The sequence below is a fragment of the Plasmodium chabaudi genome (assembly GCF_900002335.3).
Source record: "Plasmodium chabaudi chabaudi strain AS genome assembly, chromosome: 6".
Taxonomy (NCBI): domain Eukaryota; phylum Apicomplexa; class Aconoidasida; order Haemosporida; family Plasmodiidae; genus Plasmodium; species Plasmodium chabaudi.
The window spans coordinates 647,439-666,213 of record NC_030106.2 but is presented as its reverse complement, the minus strand read 5'-3'; the positions used below and the strand labels follow the sequence as shown (position 1 = coordinate 666,213).

The 18,775-nt window shown below is 22.2% G+C and overlaps 1 protein-coding gene across 1 annotated transcript; it reads left to right on the top strand.

Moving 5' to 3' along the window:
• Positions 1-667: 667 nt before the first annotated feature.
• PCHAS_0617400 (dynein heavy chain, putative) lies at positions 668-18,310 on the top strand (the record flags this gene model as incomplete). Its single annotated transcript, XM_016797514.1, has 11 exons — positions 668-742; positions 971-1,073; positions 1,250-2,301; positions 2,491-3,296; positions 3,509-4,058; positions 4,171-4,455; positions 4,597-4,740; positions 4,893-5,209; positions 5,426-17,432; positions 17,690-18,020; positions 18,189-18,310. The coding sequence occupies 11 exons, from the start codon at positions 668-670 to the stop codon at positions 18,308-18,310; spliced, it is 15,792 nt and encodes a 5,263-aa protein (XP_016653457.1).
• Positions 18,311-18,775: the final 465 nt, after the last annotated feature.

Sequence of the window (18,775 nt, the reverse complement as noted above, 5' to 3'; positions counted from 1 at the left end):
CATGCGCTTTTAATTTAAATATTCTCGATTTTATATGCATTCTTTCTTTTTTTTGTTTATAATATATAATACACAACTTTTGTTTATAGTTAAATAAATCATTAAAACAAAATCGGCTTAAATTCACAAAAAAATATTTTTTACAAATGAAGTTTTCTTCTGTATAAAAAAATAGAAGAAAAACTAAAGAGAAAACGAAAAAATAAAGTATCATTTTTATTATAGACACATCTATACTTATATATATTTTTTTTATGAATTTGGTTAAAATTGATAGAATTAATTTTAAAACTATTTTTATATTTTTTATGTTAAACATAAAAAGCAATAGCGATATTTTTAAAATTTTCTATCCTTTTTTTTAAATAGTATATATATTTTTTCAAAGCATTTCACGATGGCGCGGAAAATAAAAATGGGCATGAAATCTTTTTGTCTTATATATTATTAATATATAATAATTTTTAAAAACATAGTAAATGCGCGAAAATAAAAATAAAATGCTTATAGCATAGAATCTGCGTATTTTTCCCCAATAAAATTTTTGTTAAAAATAACCCTAATTGTATATATAAGAAAATAAATTAATACATCGCAATGTAATATTATTTTATATTTTTTATATAAACTTTTTAAATGTGATTAAATATAGAGAAATGTAATTAAAATGAGCACAAACAACAATTATATTAAGAAAAATGTTTTCCTGTCTACCATTTTTTGTCATTCAGATAATTTAAAAGTAAACAAAAGAACATAAGTATGCATTTTTTTAATAGTTCAAATCGTAAACTTAAAAAAAATATTATTATAGGAAACTGTAAAGAGTCTTATATGCAATATAATTTATGCATCCATAAAAAATTCACATAAATATGTACACCTATTAAGCATCTACCTTTTGCACAATTTTTATATTCTTATCACATTTTAACGCTAACCAATTTCAATTTGTAACATTCAATTGTAGAATTTAATAAGAGAAAACATCAAGGAAGCACCACGAAAAGGACACCAAGAAAATAATTATCTATCTGCAGATAACTTCTCCTACAATGAAGATGACCAAAAGGGTAAATAACCAACACGATAAATGAATAAGTCTACATATGCATATATAGAGAGAGAGAATTAAAATGAAGAGCAAAGTGTGATAAGCATAAAGGGCAATGCTCGATTTACGCATCCCAATATAATAATTGAGACATCTTTTTACACTTTTGTTTTTTTCTCAAACAATTTTATATAGACATATTTAAAGACGAAGAAATCTATAGCAGAGAGTTTTCTTCAAAAGAAAAAAGGTGCAAATTATTTGTTACTTATAAGAATAAAAAAGAAAACGAACCAAGATTTATAACAATAGAAAAAATAAAAAATAAATATAAAAGTATTAATATTCACGATGTATTAAATGAGAAAAAAAAGTTACTCGATTCTGAAGAAATAAATTTAAAATGGGAAGATATAATAAACTACAATGATAGCTCTTTTGACATTTTTACTATTGAAGAGATAATAAAGGAGCTTAAAGAAGAAAGTTATATAAATGAATTAGAAAGAAATCAAGAAGCCGAGAAACATAAAATAAAAGATATAATATCTGAAGGCGCAAAGGGGAAAGAAAAATATATTGTTCCATTTAAAGCAAAAGGGGTTGTCTCAAGAAATAGCCTTATTTTTGAAAGTACATTTGATGATATATACATATATAATTATAATTATGATACTAAATTATTTAAAGTAAAAAAAAAATCATCAAGTGAATTTTTTGAAATTGATAGAATCCAGTTTTTTTTTACTAGCGAAAATCCAATTCTTTATGCAGAAAAATTATTCAATGCTATTAAGAATAAATCAAATAGCTTAAAAAGAAGAAGACATTATTTAAAAATTGATAATACATTTCTAAACCTTAATTGTATTATGAATGAAGCCGAAGATATTATAAAAAATGATATAAATATAAAAAACTCTATAGGCGTTGATATTGTGGCCAAGGAGCTAAACAGTTTTTGTAGTGTATGGCTAGGTAGAAGCATATCAAATAACAAGTTCAATAATCATTATAGAAAAATAGAAAGGAACCAAAAGGAAATTAAATATTATAATTATGATTTTGAAAATAAAAAAAATATTATTAAACAATGTGTGTTATTCGAAAATGAAAAAGTTATTAAAACTTTTTTAGGAATATCAAATAAATGCTCACTGATAAAAATATCTATATTTCATACAGCTATACAAAATTCGTTTGAATTAAACGAATTTTTTCAGTTGCAAAATACGTCTGTTTTAAAGGTTTGGAAAAAACTAAAATAGAATATGTATGTATGTAGATATATGCAATCTGGAGTTACACTAATGACTCGCTCCTTATATTAAATTCGCATATACGCTCATATGCGCACAGCTGTGTACAAATTATTTATACGCGTATTATTATTTCCATTAGAAATTGTATACATGATTCACCTTTTTTTTTTATAGTCATTCGAAACTGTAAACAGCATATGGATGAACGACATAAAATTTACAATTGAAGAAAACTTAAAAAATTGTACAAAAGGAAATTATAGTTTAAAGGATATATCTATCGAAACATTTAAATATACCAAGATAAGAATTTTTTTTAATATTTTAAGACTTATGATAGAGAAAAAAATAAATGAAATGCTAATTAGTAATATAGAAAGTTTTGTAGACAACTTTGTACAAAATATTATAAGTTGTAGAAAGAATAAAAATTATACACCTATATTTGTAATTAATATAACCAAAAAATTTGATTATTCACGATTTATATTGGATAATAACCCAATTTATTTTTATGAAAAAATTGAAGATTTAATTATTTCAATGTTGATTAAATATCAACAAATCGAAAAAATAGAAAAGTTAGTGATACCACAAATATTTAAAAATGACAAATTTATTTTTTATAAGTCTATGAAAGAAAATGATGTTTTTATAAATGAAAAATTAAATGAGCTAAAGAAAATATTCGAAGAATCTAAAATAATGGTAAATAATTATTTATCAAAAATTAATAAACATTCAGATATTTTAAATTTTAATGTTAATGAAGCTATTAAAAATATAGACATAAACACAAGTGTTGAACATATACAAAACATAATTTATAAAAATTTAGAAAAAATACAAAAAATAAATGATACAATAGAAGATAATATAAATTTAGGTGTATTTTTGGTAAAATCAAAAGATATCAAGCTTTTTATTATTAATGAAATTAATAATTATATTAAAGCCTTAACTAGTATCATTGTTCAAAGGTATGCTTACACAACTTTTTGGTTTGTCTAAAAATGTGTCAAGTTATTATTTTATATATTAACACATATGTAATAAAAGTTTTAGCAAAAATTCGCACATACATACTACTATTCACAGTTGCAATATTCTTAGAACACCTGTTTATATTTATGCATATTAAATTTCAAATAAAATCAAAGCCTTTCCATTTTGTTTTCTTTCTTTTTTCCAGATATAAGGAAAAGTACACTTCTAATTTAATGTTTTATAATTCAATAATTGTACGCCTAAAAAAAAAAACAAATAACATACAAGAAGTATATGAAAAAGAAGAATATATAAAAGGCATGAAAAAAAGTCGAGATTTTGTATCTAATGATATAAAAGAAATTAATGTGTTGTTTAATTATTTAAATAAGTTAAATTATAAATTTTCAAATGAAGATTATTTATCTTATTGGAAAATTATAAATAGACCTAGTAAAATAGAAAAAATTGTAAAAGAAGTTAATGAAAATATTGTTAAGCAAAAAAATGTTCTATTAGAAGAGCTCATAAATGAAGAATCAAAATTCCAGAGTAATATTGTTGATATGAAAGAAAATATTCAATCTATTAAAAGTTTTAACGATGAAAATAATTACTTAAATATAAACAAATTTATTTTAACTGTCCAAAATCAATTAACTGTTTTAATAAAAGAATCAAAAGAAATTAATCTTCGAGAAAAACTTTTTAACATTGAAATATCCGATTTTACGATACTATTAAAAATTCAAAATGTAAGGAAATTAATGCATACATTGCTCACAATAAGTTAACATATATTATTATATGAAAATTTTGTAAATACCATATTCATTTTTTACCTTTTTTCCTTTTCATATTTCTAAGGAACTAAATCTATATCAAACATTTTGGTTAATATGCAAAAGCATAAAAACTATGGATGAAAGATTTGACAAAAAAATCAACTCTTTAAATTACAAAAAAATAGAGGAAGACTTTAATTTTATTTTAAAAAACATGAATACAATTAATAAGCATGCTAATGAATATTATAAGAATAAAAATAGTTTGATCAAAAAAATGAATGAAAAGTTGACATTCTTTAATTCATATGTATCTTTGCTTATTTCTTTGAGAAAACCAAGTATCAAGGAAAGACACATAAAACAGGTGAAATATAAAACGGCAGAAATTTGCATCTGGTCATGTTTCTTTGGATGCACTTTATAGATATAAATAATGATACATTTCCTTGCTATTATTACTAATAACATGTTTGTGCATATATTTTATTAATTTGTTTATTCCCAGATTGCACAAATAATTGACGAAAATAACACAGTCGATTTCAACAATATAACATTCAACGAGTTACTGAAGTTAAACATAAATAGTAAGATAACAAGTATTATTAATATATGTGAAAAGGCAAATAAAGAAAATGCAATTGAAAAGGTAAGAAAAGAAAACATGAGAAACGTATTTAAACATATTAAAAACATATTTTTTTTTTCTTCATTTTAATAAAATGGCTGTCTACTTATATCACTCTTCACATAGACATGTACATATATATTTTTGAATGATTTTTCCCTTTTGTTTTATAGTTCTTGGTAAAAATAAAAAACAACTTTAACAAGATAGAATTCCAAATGAAACAAGAAGAAAACAACAAAATATCTATCATATCGAACATAAATGAAATATTAACAAAAATTGAAGAAAATCTCGTATTAAATCAAAATTTATTAATAATAAACATCTATGAAATATATCACATAGATATAATTAATAATCAAAATATGATGATAAATGCTAATACCATTATAAATATTTTAAAGAAAAGTCAAAACTTGTTTTTATATTTAAGCAGAATATTTGTATTAACTGACATATCAAAGCAATTGATAAATGAGTCAAAAAAGTATGTACACTACACATTTTTATTCATATATTAAAATTATATATGCATTACTGTATATAGAACAGTTCAAAATATTAGAAGTATTATATGCATACAACATGGTAGAGTATAAAATATAGCGAAAAAGACATTAATGCTAATAATACTTTAAATAGTAACAACGATGAAATATTACACTAAAACTTTGAAACACTTTCCCCTTTTTTTTATTTTCAGATATAAATTGATATACAACAATTTCCAAAACATATACAAAATAATCGAGGAAGATAAAAAGCTTGAAACATTTTGCTTTAGAAAAGATACAAAAGAAAAACTTACAGAGTTATATAGCAATTTAAACTTTTTATTAAAAAGTATAAATGAATATCTCGATTTGAAAAGAGAAATATTTAACCGATTTTATTTCCTAAGTACTGACGATTTAATAAATTTAATATCATCAAATATAAATGATCAAATAAATACTTATTTATTTAAAATATTTAGCAGTGTATATAAACTTGTAGTAGTAAATGGAAACATTGTTGGTTTTCAGTCTCAAAGAGGTGAAGAATTATTATTATGTAATGAAATACCAATTGAAAAAAAAGAGATAACCGAAATTTTAGTTGAAGTAGAAAAGGAAATGTTTTTTAGTGTTAAAAAACAAATATATGATAACATTTTAGAATATAAAAACTTAATAAATATAAAAGAAGAGGATTTTCTAAAAAGTAATGATGCAACAAACTACAGAAAATGTCTATCCAATGAATCAACTGCGTCATCTATTAGTTCATTTTCTTCACATAATAGTTTAATATATGATAATAGTTGTGATGTAAGACAAAATATGGAATACAACCAAAATAATGGTACAAATAGAAACACCGTTAACAATGTAAGAATGATGGATACGCTGCAAAGTGAAATAGGTCTTGAAGATACTGATTTAGATATAGAATCATATGAAAACTTTAATAAAAAAATAAAATTTTCATTAAATAAAAATAGCCAATTTGTGTTGATAACAAAGAATTTGTTTTGGTCTAATTTAGTCGAACTATTTTTAAAATATAATAATTTAAATAAATATAAAAATATTTTAAATGAGGAGTTGTATGAATATATAAATATAATAAATAAAGTGGATAAAAAAAAGAGTGTATTATTACACACATTAATCATATCTTTAGTTCATAATAGGGATATAGTTGAAAAATTAATTAAAAAAAGAGTAAATGATGTTAATAATTTTAATTGGCTAATACAATTAAAATATTTCTATTATAACAAAAATTTATATATAAAATATTTGAATGAATCACACATATATGGTTATGAATATATACATAATGATAATAAGATAATTTTAACAAATTTAATAAATAAGTATTTTATTTCTATATTGCATTCATATAGTTCAAAATTAGGAGTATGTTCAGTTGGGTTAGCAGGTACTGGGAAAACAGAGACAACCAAATATTTTTCTAAATTTATCGGAAAGTTCAATTTTGTCTACAATTGCAGTAGTAATATAAATTTTGATTTTTTAAAAAATTTATTTTTTGGTATTGCAACCAATGGAATATTTTTCTGTTTCGATGAATTTAATAGAATATCTATTGAAGCATTAAGTGTATTAGCTCAGCAATTGAGTAACTTATTTAATGCGAAATCGAAGAAGTTCCTTATGAGTAATATCGAAGCCCCCAAAAATAAAAAGAAAAAAGAACAAATGAATATGTTATCCGTTAAATCGGATAAAAATCTCGAAAATAATAATAATGAAGTTAGTTTTTCTAAAGATTCGAGTTTATATGCTAAAGAGGAAAACGAAAATCACATTGTGGATAAGACAACATGGGGAAGTATAAATAATATTAACAAATTGAAAAAAAAAGATGAACATAATTTGATAACTTCAAAGAAAAATATACTTTTTTTCGAAGGAAAATATATAAAAGTTAACGAAGAATTTAACATATTTATTATAATAAATCCTTTTTATAAAGGACGAAGTGTATTACCAAACAATATTAAAGCACTTTTTAGGTTTTTTAATTTTATAAAACCTGACTTTTTTACTATTGTGGAAGTTATGTTATATTCAAAAGGATATCAATATAGTAAAATATTATCAAAAAAAATAATTTTATTATTTGAATTATGTGAACACAATTTAAGTCGTCAAAAGCATTACAAATATGATTTAAGGACAGTAAAAAAAATAACATATGTTATGGGGAAAATAATAAGAGACAAAGACAATAATAATACTAATAAAAATATTTTTTATGAATATAAATATTTATTTATTGCTATTATTGAATGTATTATGCCATCTATAGTAAAGAATGATATATATTTGTTTCTTAATATATTAAAAAATATTTTTTACGAATTATATACATATAACCAATCTTTGAGTCATTCTGAAAAGACAGAAAATATGATAGATCTGAGATATATTATATCAAATAGTAGAAATAATGATAACAGTATATTAATGTATTTAAAAGATTTTTATTGTAACATGAATGATGAAAAAGAACTATTTAATTCTGATATAAAAGGGGTTAGAGAACTACAAGAAATTGGAGAGATAGAAGTGTTAGCAAAAGAGGGTTCAGAAGACATTTGTGCAGATAAAGTAGAAAATAATGGGTCCACCGAAATATATAATTCAAATGAAAAAAATGATTCCACGAATAAATTTAATCACGATAATGCACTTAATACAAAAAAAGAAGGGTTGCCAAATGGTCAATGTGATACAATTGTGTATAAGGATGAAAATAGTAATAACAATAATGAAAATAATAAGGATAAGGAAAAAAATCAATATGCAATAAAAAATATAGGCACTAATAAATTGCTAAATTGCAATATAAGGGAATCAATAAAAGGAATAAATAGTAAACATAATAAATCATTTTTATGCAAAAAAGAAATGGTTGAAGATTATTTAAAAAAGACGTTAAAAAAAAAAATGTTAGAATTAAATTATGTTGGTACTGATAGATATGTAGGTAAATTAATTCAATTATATAATATGATAAAATTCCATACAGGTGTGTTATTTTTGTCTTATCCATTATCTAAAACAACATCTTATAAAATTTTAAATAAAACAATAAATACAATTAATGATAGAGAAATAATAAAAAGAAAAATGAATGATTATATTATCAATGCAAATGTGATAAAAGAAAAATATTTATTAGGTTTTTATGAAGAAGTATCTAATAAGTGGGTTCATGGTATATTAACTAAAAAAATACTAGAAATAAATTCGACATATAATAATGATGATTATTTGAATATAATATATTTTGATTGTTATTTACATTCATTATGGATAGAAAATTTAAATTCTGTTTTAGATGAATCAAAAATTTTATGTTTATCTAAATGTGATATTATACCTATACATAATCATACGCGTTTCATAATGGAAACATCAGATTTAAAAGATGTTACTATGGCAACAATTAGTCGATGTGGATTAATAATATTAAACAATTGTGATTTAAGTATTGCATCTTACATATGCTCATATATAAATACATTACCGAATAATTTTGATCCTATACATAAACATATTTTATTAAATTTATTTATGTGTCTTTTTCACAAATCTTTATTATTTATTTGTATTAATAACTTATTTGTTTATGCATTTAATGAATACTATTATTGTATATCATTTATTAAATGCATTGATAGTTTATTTTCATATTGCTCTTTTGAAATTAATGATTCTGATAAAAAAGAGAGCTTTCAAAAATATATTACATCTATATTTATTTATGCTTTAATATGGAGTGTTGGTTCAAATACATATAAAAGAGGAAGAAAGATTTTTAACAATTTTTTATGTAAAAATATTTTAAAATATAATTTAAAACTAAGTTTTGAGAAATTAGATGGAAGAATAATAAATATCAGAGACATGCATAAGACAAACATGAAAAAAGGAAAAAATACCAATTCTTTATCTTCTCTCGGATCGTTATCTTTTTCATATAATGACAAATTATTAGATGATATAAATATAAAGCCATATGAGTCCTTAAATAAAGAAAGCACAAAGGAAGTTACCTTAGTAACAGGGGATAATAGTTATAATGGGACTATCGACGAAAAAACAGAAATTAATCAAGATACCCCCAAAGGAATGAATCTTACTATGAATATTTCTAATACAGAATCTAATAATACTACAAATAATAATATTATTCATAGTACAAAAGAGGAGAGTGAAAATATAAGTAACGATATGAGAACAAATATAATAGATGATCGGATAAATGATACATTGGATGGAGAACTTGATAAAAAAAACTACACAAAAGGAACAGATTCAATTAATGATATAAATGTTATTGATGAGGATTGTGATACAGATTCAGACATTGATATTGACATTGATATATATAACGAAAATAATAAAAATATTGATAGTTATTATGAGAACATAAATAGCATATATGATTATTATTTAAAGGTTTATAAAAAATGTAAAAATTTATATAAAAATTATGATATAAATGTTGATAATGAAATTAATAATACAGTTCTCCAAAAGTCATATGTAAATTATAGTTCAGATTCTAATTCTAGTAATGATGGTCGATATTTAAAAAGGAAAAAAAGCAGAAACTCTAAAAAATTAGAAAACAAGTATGATCCAGAAACTGTAGACGATATTATATACAATGCTAATTATTATAATGACATTTATAATTTGACTCAAACTCACGAAATATCAAACGATGAAGAAGGAATAGAAACTACAGAAGAGACTATACCAATTGAAACAACATATCAAAATAATAATACTCCCACTTCAGTGAAAGTAAGCAAAAATGAGCAAATAGAGATGCAACAAAATATATTTTTAGAAGATAGATGCATGTTGCCTTCTAGAAAAAACCAAGAAAATGATATAAATAATGGAAATAAAAAAATATATGACAAAAAGAGTTATACTAGAAAAGAACTAAAATTAGACATAAACTTATTCGATTTTTATTTTAATTATCAAAAAAATGTCTTAAGCCATTTAAATAATAAGGAAAATAAATTTACATGCATTGATGAATATATGAATAATAATGATATGATGGTAAAACAAAAAAAGCAAATTTCTATGTTGTATAATATAGATGTGTTTATAAAAAATAAAAAAAATATTATAATAGCAGGATGCAGCAATATAGGAAAATCGTTAACTGTTGATTGCTATTTAAATAGGATTATAGGAAACGATAAATTTTTTACAGTTGATTTTTATTTTTCAAATAGTACTACAAGCAAACATGTTCGAAATTATATTGAATCAAAGTTAATTAAGATACGAAATAATTTTTATGGAACACCAAATAATAAAATATGTACTTTTTATATAGACGATATAAATATTGAAACAGAAGTTGGATCTTTTAAAAGAAGCCATTATTTATCATCACACGAGTTTTTAAGAATGTTATTTAATTATAATTTTTTTATAGATGAACATTTGGGTTTAAAATATGTTGATGATTTAACTTGTTTAGCAACTATGAACAATTCACATTCTAATAATAAAACCAGCAGATTATATAACAATTTTAATATTATTTATTATAATAATTATAATTATAAAGAAATTCATAATATATTTTTTACTTATTTGAATTATTTATTTAATGTATATGATATAAATATAAAAAGTCTAGTAAAAAATATAGTAGACATGCAAACAGATATTTATAAGTCTCTCAAAGAAATGAAATATAAAAACAATTTTGATTGTTACTCTGGTAGAAACGAAGAGGTATTTTTAAATTTCTTTGATATTAATAATATTAAAAAAGTATTTAAATATATTTTCTATTTATCAAAAAACATTAATACTAGAAAAGAACAAATACTACTTTATTTTATAAATGAAAATAAGTCCTTATATGTAGAAAGCTTTAAATCAAAAAGTAATAAAAAACAATGTGCAGAAATAATTAAAAACAAATTTAAAGAATATTTCCCCAATGAATTTGATAAAATATATAGTCACTATAATAATATAACATTTTGCAACTTTTTAAATTTATATCAAAATATATATGAACAAGTATATGATATAAACGATTTATATAGTTGTATAAATTCTTATATTTCTGAATATAATAATAAAGAAAAGATTAATTTAATTTTGTTTGATAATATATTAATATATATATGTAAAATTACAAAAACATTTATGATTGAAAATTCGCACATCTTGTCTATTGGTATAAATGACGCTATTAAAAAAAGCGTAAATAAAATATGTGCATTCATAATTAACAAAACACTAGTTATATCTGAATTAAATAAAAATAGTAAAAAAAAGGTTTTCAAAGAAGAAATTAAAAGGTGTTTATTTGACTGTGGTATATATGAAAAACAGTATGTCTATTATGTAAATGATGAAAATGATAATTTCGATTTTATTTTAGAAAATTTAAATAATATTTATAATTATAATGATAGCTATCTATTATATAATGAAGAAAACTTAAAAAAAATTTATAATGAATGTAAAAGTAAATGTGAGGAAGAGCATCTAGTTAGAAACATAACAAATATTTATAATATATATAAAAAAACGATAAGAAAGAAATTTCATGTGAGTTTAAATATATCATTAAGCACAGTCGACCATATACTGAAATATCCATATATTTTAAAAAACTCGCATATCATATATTTCGAAGAAGATAATAAGCAAGGTTTACACATAATTGCAAAGAATTTCTTCAAAAATATTCTAGAATGTGACACAAAAAAAATACCGAATGAACATTCCTCTGTTGACCCCACAATAGCAACTACAAAAGAACAAAGGGGAGATGAATATGTGATAACAGAAAAAACGATAGATGAGAAAAACGAAAATCAATACATAATAAACCACAATACAATAGTAGATTCAACACTTGAAGTAGGGGAAGTAAACAAAGTAAAACCAGTAGAAGAAGAAAATAAATTACAAGAAGAATGCGGCACCAATATTCTCAATGATACAAATACTTCTGATAAAGATAAGAATGGAAATATAAAACTTTGCAACATAATAGGTGATGATAATAAAGGAATTGAAAACGATAAAAAATTTGACGAAGGAGAAAATCCTTACACAATTTTAAATGTAAATAATATCGAAATGAAGGAGAAAAGTGCATTATTACAAGAATCAGGAATGGAAATTATAAGCAATGAAGGAGAATCTAAATGGATAGACAATATTGTAGAAAATAAAATATTTCTTAGAATCCATAAAGAAATTGTATTATTATCAAAGAAATATAAAAAAGAAAAACAAATACATGTTTGTATAAACTATAACAAATATATTCATTTATTACAATACTTTGACTATTTTTATAATTTAAAAAAAATCGAATTTGAGAAAAATATTGATTTATATAGTAAAGCATTAAACAAATTAAGAAAATGTGAACAAGACATAAAAATTATGAAAAACTATTTATTAAATATGCAACCTGTCTTAAATAACACAAATATAGAATTGAAAAAAAAAGCAAACGAAATTGAAAGAGATAAAAAAGCTGCATATGTAAAACAAGCTGAAATTAAAAAGAAAGAAAATGAAATGAAAACAAAAATAAGAAGTATTACACATTTAAAAAATGAAGTAAATGCAGAGATATCTAAAAGTTTTATATTGCTAAGTGATTCATTAGATAATTTAAATAAATTAAAAGTTGAGCATTTAAGAGAATTAAAAGCTTTTATAAATCCACCGGCAATTGTTGTCATGGTAATACAATGCATATTAACATTTTTAAAAGAAGACGAAAAATATTTACAAGGAAAATTAATTCGACCCAAAACACTAAATTATTGGGTCCTAGCTCAAAAAACAATATTCAGAGATTCAAAGGCATTTCTAGAAAATTTAAAAAAATATGATAAAAATGCAATTGAAGAAGAAATGATAATAAAGATTGAACCATTAATCAAAAATAAAAACTTCAATCCAAAGTTTGTAAGAAAAGCTTCAAAAGCTTGTGAAACTATGTGTCAATGGATTTTGGCAATTTATAATTATTTCGTAATAAATAAAGAATTGAAACCAAAAAAAGAAGAAGTTATTATGCTAGAAAATGAAATAAATAAAGAACTAGAATACTTAGAAATATGTAGAAATGATTTAAATATAGTAAATGAGAATTTAAAAAGAATTGAGACAGAAAAGGAAGAAATAACTGTTAAACAAAACGAATTAGTTGAAAAAATAGAAAATATAAAAGAAAAAATTAAAAGATCTAAAATTATTTTAACCTGTTTATTAGAACAAGAGATTAAATGGATTAATAAAAAAGGGCATTTTAAAAAAAAGCGAGAATTACTTATTGGAGATTCTATAATTATAGCATCACTTATGAATTATATATCCTACTTTTCCTATGAATATAGAATTATTATTAAATTAAAAATTTTAAAAATATTAACACAGTTTGATATTAAATATACAAAAAATATATCTATTTATAATTTTTTAGAATCGAAAATAAATTTAGAAAGATGGGTAGCATATGGTTTAACAAAAAGTAAATTTTATTTTGAAAACATTGTAATAATGAATAATAGTATAAAATATAATTTATTAATAGATCCACATTTTATTGTTACAAATTTTCTTAAAAATTTATATAATAAAAAAAAAGATGTAGAAATACTAAGAAATAACAGTTCTAATTTTATTGACAGAATCGAAAGATGCATGCGATTGGGTATTATCGTTTTATTTACACATTACGACGACAGTGCAAGTATATTATTTTCTTCCTTGTTTAATTATAAAATAAATAAAAGTTTGATTAATTTGCAAAATGTTAGAAATAAAAAAAATGATAAACAAAAAGAAGATAATTACCTTAATTGCGAAAATCAAGTTAATAGCTTGTCTACGTCATTGAATAATTCTGTTGTTATTGAAAATAAAGATGACGAAAAATGTAGTATTGATAGTAAAGGACCAATAAAAAAGGATAATGAACAATCTAACAATATGAAAAATAATTGTGTCAATTTTAACAACAAAATAATCACAATTAATAATTCATTTAATATTTATTTTATCGTATATGGTAATCCACATTTTGATGACAACACACAAAATCTTTTAAACGTAGTAAATTTTAATATTAATTTAAAAATATTAGAAGAATATTTCTTAGAAACTTTAATAGAAAAATTGTCAAAAAGTTCTAATGAAAAAAGAACTATGCTTATTCATCATATCCATGATTTAAATAATCAAATTATAAATAAAGAAAATGAAATTTTATATATTTTAAATTACAAAGAAGATATATTAAGTGATGATGACATTGTTAAAACTTTTGAAAATGCAAATAATTTATTTCATGAAAATAAAAAAAAAATTAAAGAGTTTAAAATTAATAAAAAAGAAATTATGAAAATTAGAAAAAATTATATTAGTATGTCAGAACATATATCTATCATTTATCATTCTATGAATAAATTAATCGCTTTTAATCCTTTCTATAATTCTTCGATTTTATCATTTGTCAATCTATTAAATATTAGCATAGATAAATCAGAGGAAAATAAATTATTAGATAAAAGAAAAAAAGACATACTCAATATTTTTACAAAAAAAATACACTATGAAATTTCACGAACCCTTTCCGAAAAGCATCAATATATTTTCTTTTTCTATCTTGTGTGTATGATAAATATATATAAAAGGGAAATCGAATATGATGATTATTACTTTCTTATATATGATGACTATCCAAAATCTTCCAATGTGAAAAATGAGGTGGTCAAAATGGTTCAAAATAAACAAAACCACAAGCAAAGGAGGGAAAGTATCATAACAGAGGCATCAACAAAGAATATCTTAACTAATGATAGACAATTTGGTGCTGTTGAAAATTTTGGAGATCCATATAACCGTTTTCTTAATTTGGATATTAACATTGATATCAAAACAAAAGATGATGGAAGATTCAATTTAGAAAATGAAAAATCCACGAGTTCTGACGAAGATATGCAATTAACAAGCGATGATGAAGGTAATAATATGAACCAAGATAATATATCTTTGCACACTCTCGAGGAAATCAGTGATAAGGAAAGTATTTGTAGTGAGAAAGGATATAAGTTCATGGGTATTCCTAGACAAACATCCAATGGACAATATACTGACACACCTACCCAATACATGATACAACAACAAAATAATAAGGAGAGTGACGATTTTATGAATTCTTTGGAAGATAATGTAATTATAGAAACATTTGAGGAAAGTAAAAATGATGAGGTGATTCAAGCAGATAACGATTCGAAGTATGTTTTCGAGTTTGAAACAAAAAACTTGTCTTGGTTAAATATGAAAGAGTATACCAGTGTAAAAAAATTGATAAAGAAAGAAAAATATTATATATTTTTTAAAAAAGTCTTGAATGAATATGAATATATATTTAGAAATATAAAAACAGATCATACAATATTACAACATAAAGATATAAAAAATTTATTGGGTGACTTTGAAAAATTAATAATTTATAAAATATTTCATTTTGATATATTAAAATTAAATATGAATAATTATGTAGATCAACATTTAAATATATCATCACAAAATTATGCAAAAGACTTATATAAATGTTATGAACATTCATCAAAAAATAAATTAATTCTAATTCTTTCTGAACACCGTTTAAATACAGCAAATGATATTATGACACTAAGTGAAAAAATTACAGGAAAAAATAATTTAATAATATACAATAAACATGATAAAAATTATTTGCTCAAAATATTAAACGATGCTATTAAAAATGGGTTATGGGTATTAATTGAAAATGCCCATTTAAATATTCATCTTATTTTAGAAATTGAAAAATATATAGAAATTTGCAATATACAATATTCTAATCCAGAATTTAGAATATGGATAAGTACAAGTTCTGTTACATCCTTTCCTCATTATTTATTAAAATTATGTGTAAAAATTACATTCGAAAATGCTTATAATTTAAAGTCTTCTCTTATCAATGTTTATTCCAGCATTGATGAAGATGAAATAGATGATGATGGGGAAAACCAACCAGGAGAATTAGAGGAAGGGGAAGAAGATTTAGATTGTAGTGGATATAATGATTATGTAGATGATGATAAGAAGCTTGAGAATATTGACGAAATGAGTGAACTATTTAACATGAACAGTAAGGATCAGAATGATGATTGTGATAATTTTCCATTTGAAAAAAAATCGAAGAAAAAAAAAAGGAATGAAAACGAGAAAATATTAATAAATAAACTAAATTTTATTTTATGCTTTTTTCATTCTTTAATACAAGAAAGGAATAAATTTAAAAACAAAGGGTTCAACAACGTATACGAGTTTACAGATATCGAATTAAAATTGTCTAAAAAAAATATATGTAAATTTTTTAATAATAAAAATATTGATATAAATTTATTAAGATATTTAATTGGTAACATTATATATGGTGGTATAATAATAGATCGTAATGATCAAAAATGTTTTAATATTATATTAAAAAAATATATTAATGATAAAGTTATATATTCAAATAGTGAATACAAATTTAATAATTCTTATTATTGTCCACACAGCTCAAATAAAAATATATTTTTACGATATATAAAATCATTACCTTTTATTACAGATTTTTCAATATTTAATTTACACCCATCACTTAATGTGTTATATTTAAAAAATTATAATTTAAAAATTTTAAAAAATTTAGAGCGCTTAGAATGTGATGTATTAAAAGATAAGAAGGGTGTTCATATATTATATATTATAGACATATTAAAAAGCATTCTACCACCTTTTATAGATTCTAATATGTTAAAAGATATATTTTTAAACAACTTAAATTGTTCTATTGTAACATTCTTGAAAATTGAAGCCGATAAATATAATAATTTATTGAGAATTATTTATAACGATTTAACTAATATAATAAATTTTATAAAAGGAAAAGGAAATTTTGAAAAAATATATAATACCTATAATTCTATAATGAATTTATCTATACCCAAAAAATGGATAACGAATTCGTTCTATTCAAAGCTACAAATATTTGATTTTGCTAAATTAATTAAGTTAAAATTTTCTTACATCGTCAAGTATATAAGCAATTTGTCCAACAAGGTTTTTAACTTGGCTTCCTTCATTTCTCCGAAGGTAAAATTATTAAAATGATTCATACTAACCAACCATTGCATATGTGTTCCGTGATGGCTTATTTTCAATTTGTAATAGCTCATTAGAAAAAATACATCAATAATTTTTCTAACTCAGAGCTCTTTTTATGGCTATATATATCAAGTTTGTTCGGCCACGTTTATACACATAATTGTCCATTCTATTATTATTGTTTATATATCAACACATTTTCATATGAACATGTTGCATATATGTGTTTACCACATTTTTTACAGAGCTTAATTTTAGCCATTCGAGAAAAGTTTAGTAAAGAAATGAAAGTCGATGCAAATAATGTAAAATTAAAGTACGAAATATCATCATATTTTAATGAAGAAGATATAAAAGAAGATAGTTATTTTGTTGGGGGTATATTTATTGAAGGAGCTGTTTTTGATGTCGCAAATTTAATAATAAAAGAATCAACAAATAAAGAATTATATTGCCCTATCCCTTATATTAAAATCGACTTTATCACAAAAAACATACCTACTACCAATGATAAAAGCAATAAATTTAATTTTCAATTTTTCAAATGTCCAATATATAAGCATATACACAAAACAGGTGCGGTTATACATGGTATATTCCATCACATAATGGGGCCTTTGTGTCTGGCCATTCCTAGTTCTTTGCACAATCTCACATTATATACTATGATTCGTATAGGTATATATGTAACAACTTAAATAGATGTGTACATCGTTATAATATCATAATTTCTTCCTTTCTTAGATAATAGTTTGAACGATAATGAACCGATATTTTACCTAAAGATCAATTCGAAAGAGAAAAAAGAAAAATGGATAGAAAGAAATGTATCTGGTGTCCTAATACTAAAGCAGGAACATACCTAAGAATTATTTACATATATAAAAATGTATACAAAATCGATAATTAAATATATGGATGTTACACACCGATTTTTTGTTTATGGACCTTTTTTTAAAAACGTAATTTTTATTGTGTTATAGTACGTTATTTTCCACATTTTTGTTTACATAAGATGCATTTTTTGAAACATAAATCCCCACGCACACGGATGAAAGTTCAATACATTCCTTAGTGTATATATTGTGAATGATTTATGCATAAGAAATATAATATATATGAAACTAGTGAAATTGTAAGACTACACAGAAATATATTCCCCATTAATATAAAAAAATTATTTATAAACGATAAAACTTTAAATGTTCAATTTTTAAGGGATACCCCATTAATTTACGATTTTTTTTTTTCATTCATATAATAATTATATTAAGAATTTTCCTTTTTTATCAAACATCCATTGTAGCATTTCCGTAAAGCTAGTATGAACA